General features: G+C 46.2%; 1 protein-coding gene across 1 annotated transcript in view; it reads left to right on the forward strand.

The window, feature by feature from the left end:
• SETD1B (SET domain containing 1B) overlaps positions 1–11,153 on the forward strand; it is a 51,003-nt gene extending 39,850 nt beyond the window's left edge. The window contains exons 9-17 of the mRNA XM_009880289.1: positions 418–614; positions 901–1,030; positions 1,766–2,233; positions 4,509–6,065; positions 8,305–8,471; positions 8,766–8,897; positions 9,559–9,678; positions 10,054–10,191; positions 10,897–11,153. Coding sequence (XP_009878591.1) covers positions 418–614; positions 901–1,030; positions 1,766–2,233; positions 4,509–6,065; positions 8,305–8,471; positions 8,766–8,897; positions 9,559–9,678; positions 10,054–10,191; positions 10,897–11,070 — 3,083 coding nt within the window. The 3' untranslated portion in view covers positions 11,071–11,153. The remainder of the gene's footprint in view (positions 1–417; positions 615–900; positions 1,031–1,765; positions 2,234–4,508; positions 6,066–8,304; positions 8,472–8,765; positions 8,898–9,558; positions 9,679–10,053; positions 10,192–10,896) is intronic.
• The last annotated feature ends 2,916 nt before the right edge of the window (positions 11,154–14,069 follow it).

A 14,069-nucleotide genomic window follows, 5' to 3' on the forward strand; every position in this document is an offset into this window, starting at 1 on the left:
GTTTTGCATAAAAAAGTGGGTTCAAGTTAGTTGTGCCATAAAGTTGATTCAGTTTTGAAGCCAAAGTACAGAAACAGAGATTTGTAAGGTGCTTAAATGAAACAAAAAGGCATTAAATTGGGCTTATCTGTTCTGACCTCAGTAGTGCCATGTCTCCTAGCTGCTCTGCCTATAGCTTGTCAGCTTTGGCCACCTGCGTTTTGCCATCCTCAGCATTTCAACACCCTGCGCCCAGTCTCACCCTCACTTGCACTGTGAAATTAGTAAGCCCCTGTCAGCCTGGGGACTCAGACACCACATGGACACATTGCTCCTAACTTTGATCTTCCCAAAGAAAAAGTTTCCGTTATATAGTCCACTCTTTCACTCGCTTGCAAGGTACTTGATGGCAATTTCCTTCTTGTTTTTGGTCACCAGAGTCGGAGAGGGACAGGGATGCTTCCGATACAACATCTGACCTGTCAAAGAAGGATGCAGAAGCAGTGGGGCTGAGGCGGCGACCAGCAAGGCCGCTGGAGCTCGACAGTGAGGGCGAAGAGGGAGATGAAACATCAGGGAAAGAGGAAGAGTCCTCCTCAGAGAAGGAAGAGGAGCAGGAAGAAGAGGGAGGCTTGGTGAAAGCAGCACCTGGCAAGGTGTGTTGGTTTGTCGTTGCAGTTTTGAATGCTGTCTGTCATTAAAAGGGGGCCTCATAATTCCAGATGACAAAGTTACCTTCCCTAGAAGATAAGCGCTCCTATTAGGGTCTGTCCTAAGAGAACCTCTGTAAGGTCATTCCCTCTTCAGGTTCTTTGATCAGCGTCCTTGAGAGTTGCTGGTGGTTACTACAGTGACAGCCAGGTCTCGGAGTCAGACACTGTTCATTTTTGGCAATGCTTTCTTGAAAAGGAGGAAGAGGAGGATGAAGATGAGGAGGATGAGGATGAGGAGGATGAAGATGATGATGAAGAGGATGATGAGGATGAAGATGATGAAGAGGAGACAGGCATAGACACGAGTGACAAGGAGGAGGAGCAGGACTCCGAGGAGGGTAAGCAGTTCCAGCAGAAGCAGCGAGCACAGCCTTTGGGTCAGGTGTGGTCTCTCTTTTGCACTTGTGAGCTGATATTTTTTTTATTTGTGCACCTTCTTTCACTGAAGGGTGGTTTTACACAAGATAACACATACAGATAGTTTTAATTGTTACCTGCAAGGCTTCCATGATCCCTCAATCTGTGGGTCCCTTTGCGATAGCTCTCCAGCCCCTGAGTGATCTCAGCCCAGCTTGACAGAGGGGCAGAGGTCTTAAAGCCAACTAAGTTTGTGCTTGTTTTATGAAACGTATGTGGCTGGGAGGAGTAGGGACCAGATTTCAAACAGGAGTAATTTAACCACTAATAACTTGCTGTCCTGTCAATCAGTTCCTGCTCTGGAAGGGTAGTTTCCACATTTTAAAGCTGTGTGAAGGCAGCAGAAAATCTTAGTACAACCCCAGTAAAGATGCAATCCACCAAGAGACCCATGTGGGCAAGGTGCCAGGCAGCGTTAGCTCTGCTGCTTGTGGAACTGCTGATTGTATGGTGATGATTGTAAGCATCCAAATACATGGTTTGTAAGTCTCTGCAAAAATAAATAAGTTGGGAGGTGACTCCTTCGAACCCACAGACTGTTGCTGCTGATGTTTCCATGCTGTTACAGAGTGGAAGTGATATTCGCTCCTGTAATAGACACTGATTATTTAATGAAGTCAGAAAGCAGAACTAATGGTAATTTGTTCTTCTTGTAGATGTAGCAAGTCCCTCGTCTTCCAAGGCTGAAGTTGAATCATCTGATGAAAGTGAGGACTCCTCTGAATTCGAGTCGAGTTCAGACTCAGATGATGAAGATGAGGATGAAGATGAGGAGGAGGAGGAGGAAGAGGAGGAGGAAGAGGAGGAAGAGGTGGCTGAAGATCAAGACAGAGAACCCATGGTTGCTGAAACAGAGCATGAACCTGCTGGTCATGAGCTTCCTGATGATGAGAGGGAGACTATTTTGGAGCTGTATCCTGTGGATGACTACATGGATACAACAGGCTTGGGACTCGCAGAGCCAGCTTTGGCCGTGAAAGATGAAGGCATGGAAGAAATCAAGGCAGGGGAAGGTGAATGTGGTGACGTCCCAGAGGCATCTATTGCTGCTGAAACACTGAAACATTTGGTTATGGAAAGAGACCAGGAGACAAAACTTGCACTGTCTCCCATCTGTAGGCCAGGTATTCCCTTCCATGTGGTTTGGCATTTTTTACCACGTTTCCAAGTACAGTATTTTCACAGCATCCAGTATGTATGGTTTTGTATTTCCCTTGTTCTCTTTCTTCCTGCAGTCTTGGCTAGGGGTTATCTGTACAGGCGAAGAGGTCTGTGCTGAACTTTCTTTCCTAGTAAGGAGCTCTGCAGAAGCCATCTGCTACTAAAAATACTGTGGTTATTGTATCCAGAATCTTATCCTGGGCCAGTTTAGTTAGTGTCCTACAGGAACTGAACAGTTGTCATCATCCAAGGGTGACTGATTGGATGGTGTGGTGGCTGAAGCTCAAGATAGAAAAGCCATGGCTGCTAAAACAGAACAGGAATCTGTGCTTAGTGAGTCACTACTGGCTCTTTTTGGTTTTAATACCAAAGCGATATGTGACTGGGAAGCTATATGGGGCGGGTGGGTGGAGTCTCAGAATTATATCTGGTTCCTAATATTATTATTTGTGTGGAGTTTTTTACTTAGCCCTTTTAAATGGGTGATGCTCCCCGGTTTTCTGGAAGAAGGAATTTGTCTTTGCTGAACACAGAATTGTATTTAACCCTGTCCTGGTTTCAGCTGGGATAGACTTAATTTTCTTTCTAGTGACTGCTGTGTTTCAGATTTGGTATGAAAGGAATGTTGATAATGCATATTGTTTTAGTTGTTGCCAGGTGATGTTTATATTAGTCAAGGACTTTTTTCAGCCCCTCATAGAAGCTGAGAGGGAGCATAGACAGAACAAGCTGGCCAACAGAATATTCCATACCATAGACATCATGCTCTGTATATAAATGGGGGTTAGTCAGGGTGCAGGGACTTGTGTTGTATCACTTTATTTTGTGTATTCTTTTACCATTGTTATTGTTGTTATTTTCATTTTCTGTTGTTGTTCTATTGAACTGTTGTTACTTCAACACATTTTTTTTTTCCTTTCCCCTCCTTTTCTCCCTCTTCTCCCTACCCTTCTTGGGGGTGAGGGGGAGAAGTGAGCAAGTGGCTGCGTTGTCCTGATTGCCGGCTGGGGTTAAACCGTGACAAACGCAAGGAAATTAGAAACCTTTTACTAGAATAGGAGTGAGAGGCGTAAATCTTGACAAATTCTGCAGCTACCGGGGAATTAAAAAGTTAAAAACTGGAGCCAACAGGGAGAGTCCATCCAGTGTGGCCTACATCGTGAATCTTGGGCAGGACTGATGTCTGAGGACTTGGAGAGCTGGAAATCCAGTCCCTGCACAGGCTATCGCTCCTTGTCTGCCATCAAATCTGAAAGCCGTAAAGAGGCAAAGTGTTAAACTGGGTAGGGCAAAGAAGAACCTGTTTTGCACAGATCCTTTCTAAGAACAGGTCGTTGTGCAGGAAGGACATAAATTTGGGGAGACCAGCATTTGGGCACCTTGACATGTGGAACGAGCTTTACAGGTGAGCTGTGGGAACAAGCTCACACTGCAGTGTTCTTCTTGTGCAGCCCAGCCCAGTCCTAGAGGTGTTACAGGGATCAGGCCCTTCTCCAGCAACTCTCTGGTGTTTGCTCAGCACAAATGGGGAACACTTCCCCTCTAACTCTCCAGGCATTTTCACTTCCTTTTGCTCTCCCACTTGAAAATGTTATTTTGAGCTGCCTAACCAAATTCACCGTTGATTCCTCTTGGCCCTGGCCCTAAGGGGGTAAATAAACTCCAGACAAATGAGCCTGCTGCAGAAAGAGCAGCATATAAATTGCCTCATTGATACCATCTGAGTGTCTCCTCATTCATTACAAGGGCTTCCCGTTTCCTTCATGTGTTGTTCAAGAGTGTTACGCTCCTCCCTTTACTGCTTCCTCCTTGGAGAGCTGAGGGTGCTTCTTGGCCTTGCAATTAGTTTACCTTCCCACATTAGAAAAGCTGATAGCTTGGGGCTCTGACAGCTCTCCTCCAAAGTCCTCGCCCCACAATCCGCTAATTCTTTTTATGTCTGTACAAAAGGTGGTCAGGGGTTTTGAAAGCAGAAAACCTTCGTTCTGGCCTGTGTCGTAGCTAATCCTCAAATTAATAGTGCATTTTTTTTTTATGGTCCATTAGGGATGTCTGTGGTAGCGTCTAATTACTCTACACTCTGTGCCTCTAAAATGTAAAGCATTGGAGTTTTTGAAGCCTCCCAGTAGAATTGAGCTGTTCTGTAATTGCGGCATCTTAAACATGCCTTTACTGGCAAGTGGTGAGTAACCAAGTGGAAACAAAGCTCCTGATTCTCCTCTCTTCTCCCCCTTTCAGAGGAAGAGTCTGAACCCACTACCATGCTGGAACCAGAGGTACAGGAAGGTCCAAAACCTGAATCTCAAGATGAGGAGGCGGCGCTCTGTATCTCGACTCCAGTGGGAGTCTTCGGAGAACCTCTGCCCAATAAAAGCAGCTTCTTTAGCAAGTCTGACGACAGCAGCTTAGAAGCTCGGGTTAAAACAAAACTGCCCTCTGCAGCGGAGGAAGATGACCGTCTGCCTCGCACACCTGGACGGGAGGTGATGATCCATTCAGACACTGATACTCTTTTGCTTCCAGCCCACAAGGTGCCATCCTCCATGCTTCCCTTACCATCGACTCCCGGTAAAGAAGAATCTTTAGTCCCTCCAGAAAAGTTCCCTGAACAATTAATGGTGACCAAAACGTCCGTGGAAGAGGAGATTCCTAGGACTCCTGGGCGGGACATTTTGGCCAAGTCTTCACACCCCCTCGTGAAGTCACAGAGCACGGACACTGTTCCAGCCACGCCAGGAAGCGATGCTCCCCTTACAGGAAGCAGCTTGACCCTCAGTTCCCCTCAAGTCCCAGGGAGCCCCTTTTCCTACCCATCCCAATCTCCTGGCATTAACAGTGGCATTCCTCGGACTCCTGGGAGAGATTTCAATTTCACGCCTACTTTCCCAGAGGCTGGTGCTACCATTCCTTGCCTTCTGTCTGGCAAGAAACAGTCAGAGGATGAGCTGGATGAGAAACCCTTTAAAGAACCTCTTGGTGCTTCCCTTACGATCAGCATGAACAGTGTTCCTTCCCCTATCCCCTTTGCCAGCCCCCCACAAGCAGATTTCCACACGGACATGGGTTTGCCACCTGATGAGCCAATACCTGTAGCAGCCCTGCCATGCATGCATGGAGATGGAAGAATGCCCATTGAGGAATGCAAGGCAGAAGTAAAATCTGTTTTGCTCTCACCAGAAGTACCCACTGGTGCTTCTATTCTTCCTCCTCCCCCACCACCTTCTGTCCTTCCCAAAAGGAGGCCGGGTCGGCCAAAACGGTCACCGCCTTCTGTCCTCTCGTTGGATGTGTACTCGGGCAAAACCATAGAACCTCCTCCTGTGCCAGTGGCCTTGGTGGAAAGCGCTGTGGGCAAAGAGCTGTTGAGTGGACATCCTGATGCTTTCTATGGACTGAAAGACCCTGAAGCTGTCACCCTGGACTTCAGGAATGATGGTTTCCATGAGAAAATGGCAGCTGAGACGGTTGCCGAGAAACTGCCATTTAAGGAACTGGAGAACCAGTGGAATGAAGACTTCAAGGAAGAAGAAGCTCATGCAAAACCTAAAAGACAGTGGCGAAGGCAGAAGAAGACACCTGAGGACCTCCCAGTGATTCCTTCCCCTGAGTATTCCCCACCCCGGCCTCAGTTCAGGCCACGCTCCGAGTTTGAGGAGATGACCATTTTGTATGATATTTGGAATGGAGGCATAGATGAGGAAGATATCAAATTCATGTGTATCACATATGACCGCTTGTTACAGCAGGACAATGGTATGGACTGGCTCAATGACACCCTGTGGGTATTCCATCCTTATATCCTTTCTCGCTGGTGCTCTGCGTTACACAACACATGTAAGATGCATTTGATGGTCATTGTGTAGGACTTGCAATGCAAAGGACTGAGTTTGTTGGTGGAAGAAGCATTTGCTTACTAGAATAGCAATTGCTTATATCAGCAGGGAATTTTAGACTGTTTTATCCCCTGAAGCTGCGATATAAAAATACTGCAGAAGTGGCTGTTCTTGCTGCATTTTCAATCTAAGACTGCAGGGAAAATCTGTATGCACCTCTTCTGGGGAGATTTCCTTGCTAGTTTGAGAAGCTTCTGTCTGCATTTAAACCAGTTGGGTTTTTTCAGCTTGCCTGTGGAATTTCTAGTCTGCACGTACAGAGCTTTAACTTGGGGCTAAAACTTGCTGTAAAAATAATCTCACCATCTGTGCCCAAAAGGATGAGTTAGTGGTGCTAGCAGCTTTGACTTGCTTTGAGTTTGAAATACTAATAAATCCGGTAATCGGCAGCATAGGCTGTAGCTTTGAATCTTCGGGAGTATTTTTGGGACACACACGCTGTCTCAGAACAAGACTCTACATGTGTACAGCCATCAGGAGTGATCTCCAGAGCAGAGCCTAACAGGCTGTGCTCATAACCTAAGAACTCTCTAGTAATGTTTTTAGGAAGGATGTATGGATTTATGTGTTAAAGAAGACAAATGCACCACCTCGTGTGTTGCTAGAGATTGTGTGGAGTTAAAATATCGCATCCCTTAGTCCCTGCAAGACACAGAAGCAAAAAAGCCCAAACCACTTAAAATAGTCAGAGATATGATACTAACAAAAAGCAAGTGGAGGTCAGTGCTGAGCTGTGCCCTTTCATCCTTTCTTTCTCTGCATCTCAAAGGGAAACGTGTAAGATTAAATTGATAATTTTCTGCCTTTTCATACCAGTGCGGTATTCTTGAAATAGATTTATTTAATTGTTTAAAGAAAATTTTCAAAAAGGATGATGAAATGCATCATCCCCAGTAGTTCTCAGTCTGTGCCTGCCCCATTTGGGAAAGCAGTCCCAAACCCAAACCAGTTTCAAGGCAGGAGTAATTGTCCCTCCAGGGGTGGGCGACCACCAGGCAGCGAAAGGCAGAAGGGGGCGGCTGAGGGGGGTTTGCCTGTGACCACGCGTTTAAATCTGTTTGCGTTCGGCAGCTGACATAGTGGAAATACTTGAAATCTGTTTCCCTGTTGATAAGGATTATTGTAACAGCAGATTTACAGTCACTTTTAAAACCATTTAAAAATCATCTGCAGCCAGTTGCTGGTTCATCCTGTGCCACACTGCATGATAGGTGTGAAGGCACCTGCAGCGTTCCCGTGCTTTGCAGCAAGCTCACACCTCAGCGCTCTGATTTCAAGGCCATCGTTTCTTGCTTTTTATGGTCCCTCTGCTTCAATTTTCTGGTGTTAAGGGTATCTTATGACTCATGGGGAGCATTTTTGGGTAGATCTCAATCATCAGAGGCTTCATGGCTGTGTTTTTGGAGTGAGCTGCCAGTGGTACAGCTCCACTGTCCTTCCAGAACCCAAAGACCTGAAGGTGCCTTCTGCCTGTTCAGTGCAGTGAGTCCTTGCCAGGCCAGCTGCAGGTTTTCTTGACTAATTGGGATAGTGGGGTCTGAAACATCTGCACAGGGTCTTACCCTTCCCATCAGGAGCTGATTTACTGAAGGCAGTGAGAGTGGCATCTCTCTGCAAGCCCTTTGGGCTGAGGAGAAACTCTTGACCGTCTGTGCTGCTTCTAGCCCTAGTTGGTGGGGATGATCGCTGCCATGAGATCAGTGCAGTGCCTTCAGAGCTTGGGGTGGCTGCAGGGAGTTTCTAGAGGTAGAACAAAAGCGTGTCACTCAAAACAGAGAAAATGGTATGTCCAGATGGTTGGGCAGCTGCTGTCTGTGTATGTAGTGGGTGCTGTGGGGAAATCCTTTCTCAAACAGGTTTCTCTTGACAGCTTAACCTTTTTATGTTTATGTTTTCATTATCTCTTTACTTTAGTTTCCCAAAGCATGCAGGTAAGAAAGAAATACTGTGCTTGGTTTTCCTGTAGGCATGTGGGCTCCGGTGATGTTTTTTTATTTTTCAATAATATTGCTATTTTTTTGCAAACGCCGCCCCCCCAAACCTCCAAAATTTTCCAAGCTCCTGGTGTTAGCTCCATGCAGCTGTAGCAAGTTTTGTCTGATATCCACCCGTGGCTGTGTTTCTCCTTAACTTCTTTCCACCTACTAGCTTTTCTACCCCCAAGAAAAAGAAGCGGGATGATGGGATGCGGGAGCACGTGACGGGCTGTGCGCGAAGTGAAGGCTATTACAAAATTGATAAGAAGGACAAACTTAAATACCTCAATAATAGCCGAGCTTTTGCAGAGGAGCCTCCAGCTGACACGCAGGTGAGGACATGTCCTCCGCTGACTGCCGGGGTGTGAATGGGATTTGGTTTTATACGGTGTCACGCACAGTGGCTGCTTCCTGCCTTTTGGCAAGGAGGGAGGTGAGGCTGTTGCTATGCCTGTGTTGAGTTAGTCGTCCGTGAGCTGCTAGGGAGGCGTTAGTGTTTGATGTGGGATGTTTTAGGAGGCCACAAGCTCTGCGGTGATGTGTTGTAGCATAAAGGATTGCTCCCAGAGAGGCTGCAGGGTGTTGAGTCCGTTGGGTCAGCTTTGATCACCCATTTGTCCTCTCAGGGTATGAGCATCCCTGCCCAACCTCACGCTTCCACCCGGGCTGGCTCCGAGAGGCGGTCAGAGCAACGCAGGCTCCTCTCTTCCTTCACTGGTAGCTGTGACAGTGACCTGCTTAAATTCAACCAACTCAAGGTAGGTCAGCCTGTGGATTGCTGCTTTGTGCAGGGGTTGGCTGGGAGCTGGCTGAGGCCGGGGCAGGGGACCTCCTGCCAATTCGGTCTCATCTTGGTGATGGCCATCTCATCATTGGGCACCTCTGTGTGTGCCAGAGGATCGAATGGTACCTGGCTCTCCTGTACTTCCGTGTAATACAACTGGAAACAACAATACAACTTAATACAACATCTGATACAAATAATTTACCTAAAGAAATAGGAACAGAGCAGTCACAAGAAAAACGTGACACTTAGTCCAGTGTACTCACTTGTGAGAAGCAGAGACACGAGCTGGCTGATAAATGGCTCCAAATGAGTGTATGATGGTTGCAGAGCTTGAGCCCTGTTCGGAACCATCAGGGTTATGCAGAACAGAGACCAATGGCCTCAAAGGGTCTGTTCACCCCAGTGTGTGGTCAGTGGTAAAACCCCAAGTACTGCAACTCTGTGGGACCTCCCATGTCCTCTGTCCTGCCTTCCTGTCACCACAAGACAGAAAGAAACTACATCGGGTTGAAGTGCCCCAGCACTGCTTGTGGCTTGAAGGGTTCTGCAGATGTTGGACCCAGGGGTGGCCTTTCCTTTTCTGTGTTGTGGCTAATTCAGGGTTGGGGTTTTGGGGTGTTTTCTTCATGCAGTTCCGAAAGAAAAAACTAAAATTCTGCAAGAGCCACATTCATGACTGGGGCCTTTTTGCTATGGAGCCCATTGCAGCTGATGAGATGGTGATTGAATACGTGGGTCAGAACATCAGGCAGGTAAGCTGGACTGCGGGTGAAATCTGAGCAAAATCCAGCCCTGAAAGGAGGGCTCGAGTGTGACAGCTGGGGCTGGAGTCCCTGCTGTGAGGCGTTAGCTGCGTGAGCTATGCAGAGGTGGGCATATGGTTTGGAGGTACCAGGGTGGGATTTTCAACAGCCCGTAGAAACTAAACACTCAAATCCTTAGGACATAAGCTCTCAAGAAGCCCATCCTGAACTTCTGTGTTTTCAGTTGGGTCTGTTCTCTTGGGATGTTTGGGATCGTATGTCTGTTGAGTGGCACGAGCACAGCTCAGGTGAGTGTTGTGTAGGTCTCTGCTCACAGATCACGGCTGTGGCATGTCCTGACACTACACATGGGGTTTTCCATAGGTCATTGCTGACATGCGTGAAAAGCGATACGAGGATGAAGGCATCGGAAGCAGTTACATGTTCAGAGTCGATCATGACACCATCATCGATGCCACGAAATGTGGAAACTTCGCCAGGTTTATTAATCACAGCTGCAATGTAAGTATCATGTTTTTGCATATAATTGTACTCTGACATGCTGATAAACCTCTTGAGTCCTTGCTAACTTTGACTGGGGCCATGTTCAGAAGTAGCAGAGGGTCACAGGGTTATGATTAGATGTTAATGGGCTGCAGTAGATCAAAGCAGATTCTGAACTAGTGTAAAGAGATTTGAGAGCCCTGAGAAATGAAATGCATGGTGAGACAGAGTGCACTCAGAATCCTCCTGACGGACACTGTTCAAATGTATCTAACAAATATTTCCTTAAAATAAACCAAATTTTAGTATTGTTATTCTGTGGGAACAGTTTCCTTCTAGTGTCCGTATGGGAAAAGTATTCTCTGCCCCAGCAGGTAGAGAAGCTGCTTTCCCTCTGCTCTGTGCTGCAGGCTACACTCAAAGATTTGGCTGGCTGACCAAATTATTAAGCAGTAGTTGAGCTGCTTTTAGCCTGTGATAAACTTGGTGGAGCATTATCCGGGCTCTTTCGCACCAAAAATGACCAGAACATGGATATTTTGGAGGAGCACAAGGAGGGCTGCTCTGTTTTTTGGCTTCACGCTTCCCCTGGGTCCAGGCTCCAGAAGGGTGGTTGAGGGAAAGGACTGCCCTGCTGTATTTTAGCTTGGAATAATTATGTGGAGGCTGCGAAGCCACGGCCATCGGGAGCCTAAATCATTACTTGTTCTGTCACCCTTGCAGCCAAATTGTTATGCTAAAGTGATCACGGTGGAGTCTCAGAAGAAGATCGTCATCTACTCCAAACAGCACATCAATGTGAATGAGGAAATTACCTATGACTACAAGTTTCCAATTGAGGATGTAAAAATCCCATGTCTATGTGGCTCTGAGAACTGCAGGGGAACCCTGAACTGAACTCGAGGTTTCTCGTCACACTTGCACCTTCGGCCATGTCAAAACTGTGGTAACCAGGTGTGGTTGCACTTTGCCAAAAAAAAGAGGAAAAAAAAAAAAAGAAAAAAGGAAGAAAAAAGTTTAAAAAGGAAAAAAAATTAAAAAAAAAAAAAGGAAAAAAGAGAAGAAAAAACCAAGCAAGTTTCGCACTTCCGCCAGGATCATGAATGAAAGCAAAAAGCGCACATGCTTACAAGGACTGTTCATGTTTCAGGTGCTCTTTCCTTTTCAGATCCAACACGCACACAAAAAGGTGACTACCATTTTGTGGCATGGTCTATCCAAACACTAGCTTCTCTGTTCAGTCCCTACATTAATGCTCCATAATGGGATAATGGTACCTTTTTTTTTTAATTGTTGTTATAAACCTTCATCTTTTCATAAATGCTGCTACCTTTTTCTCATCAGTTTTGTTGGTTGAAAAAGACATTCAACGTTTAAATGTGAAGCAGAGACTGAAAATGCCATATAGGGTTTGTTGGGAGCTTGATTGGCTGAAATTGCACAGATTTCTCGGAGTAAGCTGTAAATAAATGTAAGGTTGATGTTACAGAGCAAGCCAGAGGCTTGAGGGTGTGTGAATGGGTGGGTGTGTGTGCTTGTGTGCGTGTGTGTATGGAGACGTGTCCGCAACGAGACTATATAGGTGAACTGTCCTGCCTTTTTGTTAGGGATGAGCCTGAACAAGTCCCCTCAGCCAGACACCCCGGGGAAGAGTCAGGTCAGCCACAGACCTCAACTTTGCGCCTTGGGCTCGTCTCTTAATTTTCATATGCCATGCTGGTATATTGGGGGATCAAAACCTCGGCACTCGTACATGAAAAATGTTTGGATACCGCAATCACTAGTAAGAAGTTGAGTCAGTTGTGTAGCTGTAGCATCGTGGCACGGCGTGTGGCCTTTGGGGATGCCCGTTTCCTGGAGATCTGTCTGTCTTGCAGGCAATAAAGGCTGAGGCTGAAATTAAGCGGACAATTCAGCCCGTGTTTACGCTGTAGAAATCTTACCCTCTTTGTAAGCATACACTACGGCCCACGTTTATAACAGGATTTTCTTCCTGTAGATGGGAATCAGGCTGATGTGTGTCTCGTATTAATTTTTCTCATTTTTGTCTGCATTTCCCTGCCCTTCCAGAACTTTACGTGGAGTATTTGCTCTGTCCTTGAATGTGGGAGATGCCTCCTGTGATAGGAGCGAGCTGTGCCGTGCCACTCTCCTCCCTCTGTTACTCAGTAACTTGCCCTGGGATGGTCCCATCCCTCCATAAGAGCATGGTAAAAATTTCCCTGAGAGCAGGCTGCGGGAGCAATCCTGTCCTCCCCCATCTACAGCATGAAAATGAATACTTCTTTAAATTTGGAAGGCATATTTTGAAATGGTTTTTCAATACGTTTTGTCCTTGTAGATGTGCTGAGGTGAAGGTTGCAGTTCTTCAAGAGGTTCCATTTAAAAATGGGGCAAAACACCAAAGAAATACTTCTTTGGATGTGATCTGGAAATGTTACACGACCATTCAGGTATAGACAGGATCAGTTTTTCAAATTGCATTGAATTTCTCCCGCTTTAAAAGTAGAGATTAGTTGTACTAAAACCTTTTTAATTGGCTTATAAGGGGAAGTTGCAATGTCATTATGAAATGGGAAGATTATCTGGATAACCAAACATCTTCTCCCCACAGAACAAATTGCACAGCTGTATTCTTGTAGCTTTTTAAAATCAGCGATAATTGCTATGTGATCACAGCTTCATGATCAGAGGTTACAATCTTGCAAAAGAGTTTCCTGGAAGTTTTTTCAGCTGTTACGTGGAATTGCCAGGCCCGTGCTGTGGCGTGGAGCTTGTAGTGTAGAAATTAGACCTCTGCGTCTGAATTTCTTCTTCAGACAAAAGGCTTGAAAGAACAGGAACACACAGACTGCTACAAGCTGCCTTAATACCGCCTGTATTTCTGTCTGAGGGTGAGGAAATTGTCGCTGAGATTGGACAGTCCATAGTCTCATCTGTTCTTGTTTTGGTTTTGTTTTATTGTTTCCCCCCCTCCCCTCTTTATAAGTCTCTCTAGCAATTGGGTAATGGTGACCCAGAACCTAAAATTATGAGAAGCACAACTAGTTTCTGTCATTGAACGTTGGTTGTAACTGCAGCGATGGCAGGAGCATTTGGGAGTTAAACCAGCTGCTCAATTTATTTTATTTTATTTTTTTTTAAATAAGGTTCATCTTGTGTTGACGCATCTCTACAGCTTGGCCTTTTACTTTCAAAGCTCTGGAAATGCACAGAAGTTTCCTGTGTCTCAGAACTGAATCCCCTGCGTGCGGCAGTTCTGCCGATGTCCTTGGCTTTCTTCCTCTCTGGTCCATCAAACCAGTGCATTAACGGTGGTTTTGTGGGGGTGAAGACTCCCCAAATGACCCAGCCCTTAAGTACCTGCTGACAGTTTTGTATTTCCCAGCATATCTGTGTGCTCTGGACAAGAATAGTCCCTGCAGTTTGCCTTAATCTTTGTTGAGGAGAGGCAGGGAAGCAGGTTGTGGTCTTCTGAAACAAGACCTACAGGTTGGGTTCTTTCACTGTGTTTTCAGGAGCACCAAAGGGATTTGGGCGCCAAAGACCATGAGCACCTAAATCCCTTGGGTACTTCTGAAACTGCCCGTAACTCATCCCTTTTTAGAATCCCAGACAAGGAATGTGAGTTTTTGGAAGAGCTGAGCTCCCAGTAGCCCCCCAGGAGGAAACAGAGCTGTTGGACCTACAGCACTTCTGAAAAAACATGTTAGTCTGGTCTCAAAGCCAAACCTGAGGCTTCTCTTCTCTTCCCCATAAATCTCGGCTTGCGGGGTCCTACCTGTCCAGCTTGTGTCTCAGACTGCGGAGCTGCCCTGTGCCCCAAACCAGCGCATTTTATGGTGAGGATTACAAGTCTGGTTTAATGATTTCCATTAGCTGCTGCAGCTGCCTGT

Source organism: Charadrius vociferus, unplaced genomic scaffold, assembly GCF_000708025.1.
Source record: "Charadrius vociferus isolate BGI_N301 unplaced genomic scaffold, ASM70802v2 scaffold332, whole genome shotgun sequence".
Taxonomy (NCBI): domain Eukaryota; kingdom Metazoa; phylum Chordata; class Aves; order Charadriiformes; family Charadriidae; genus Charadrius; species Charadrius vociferus.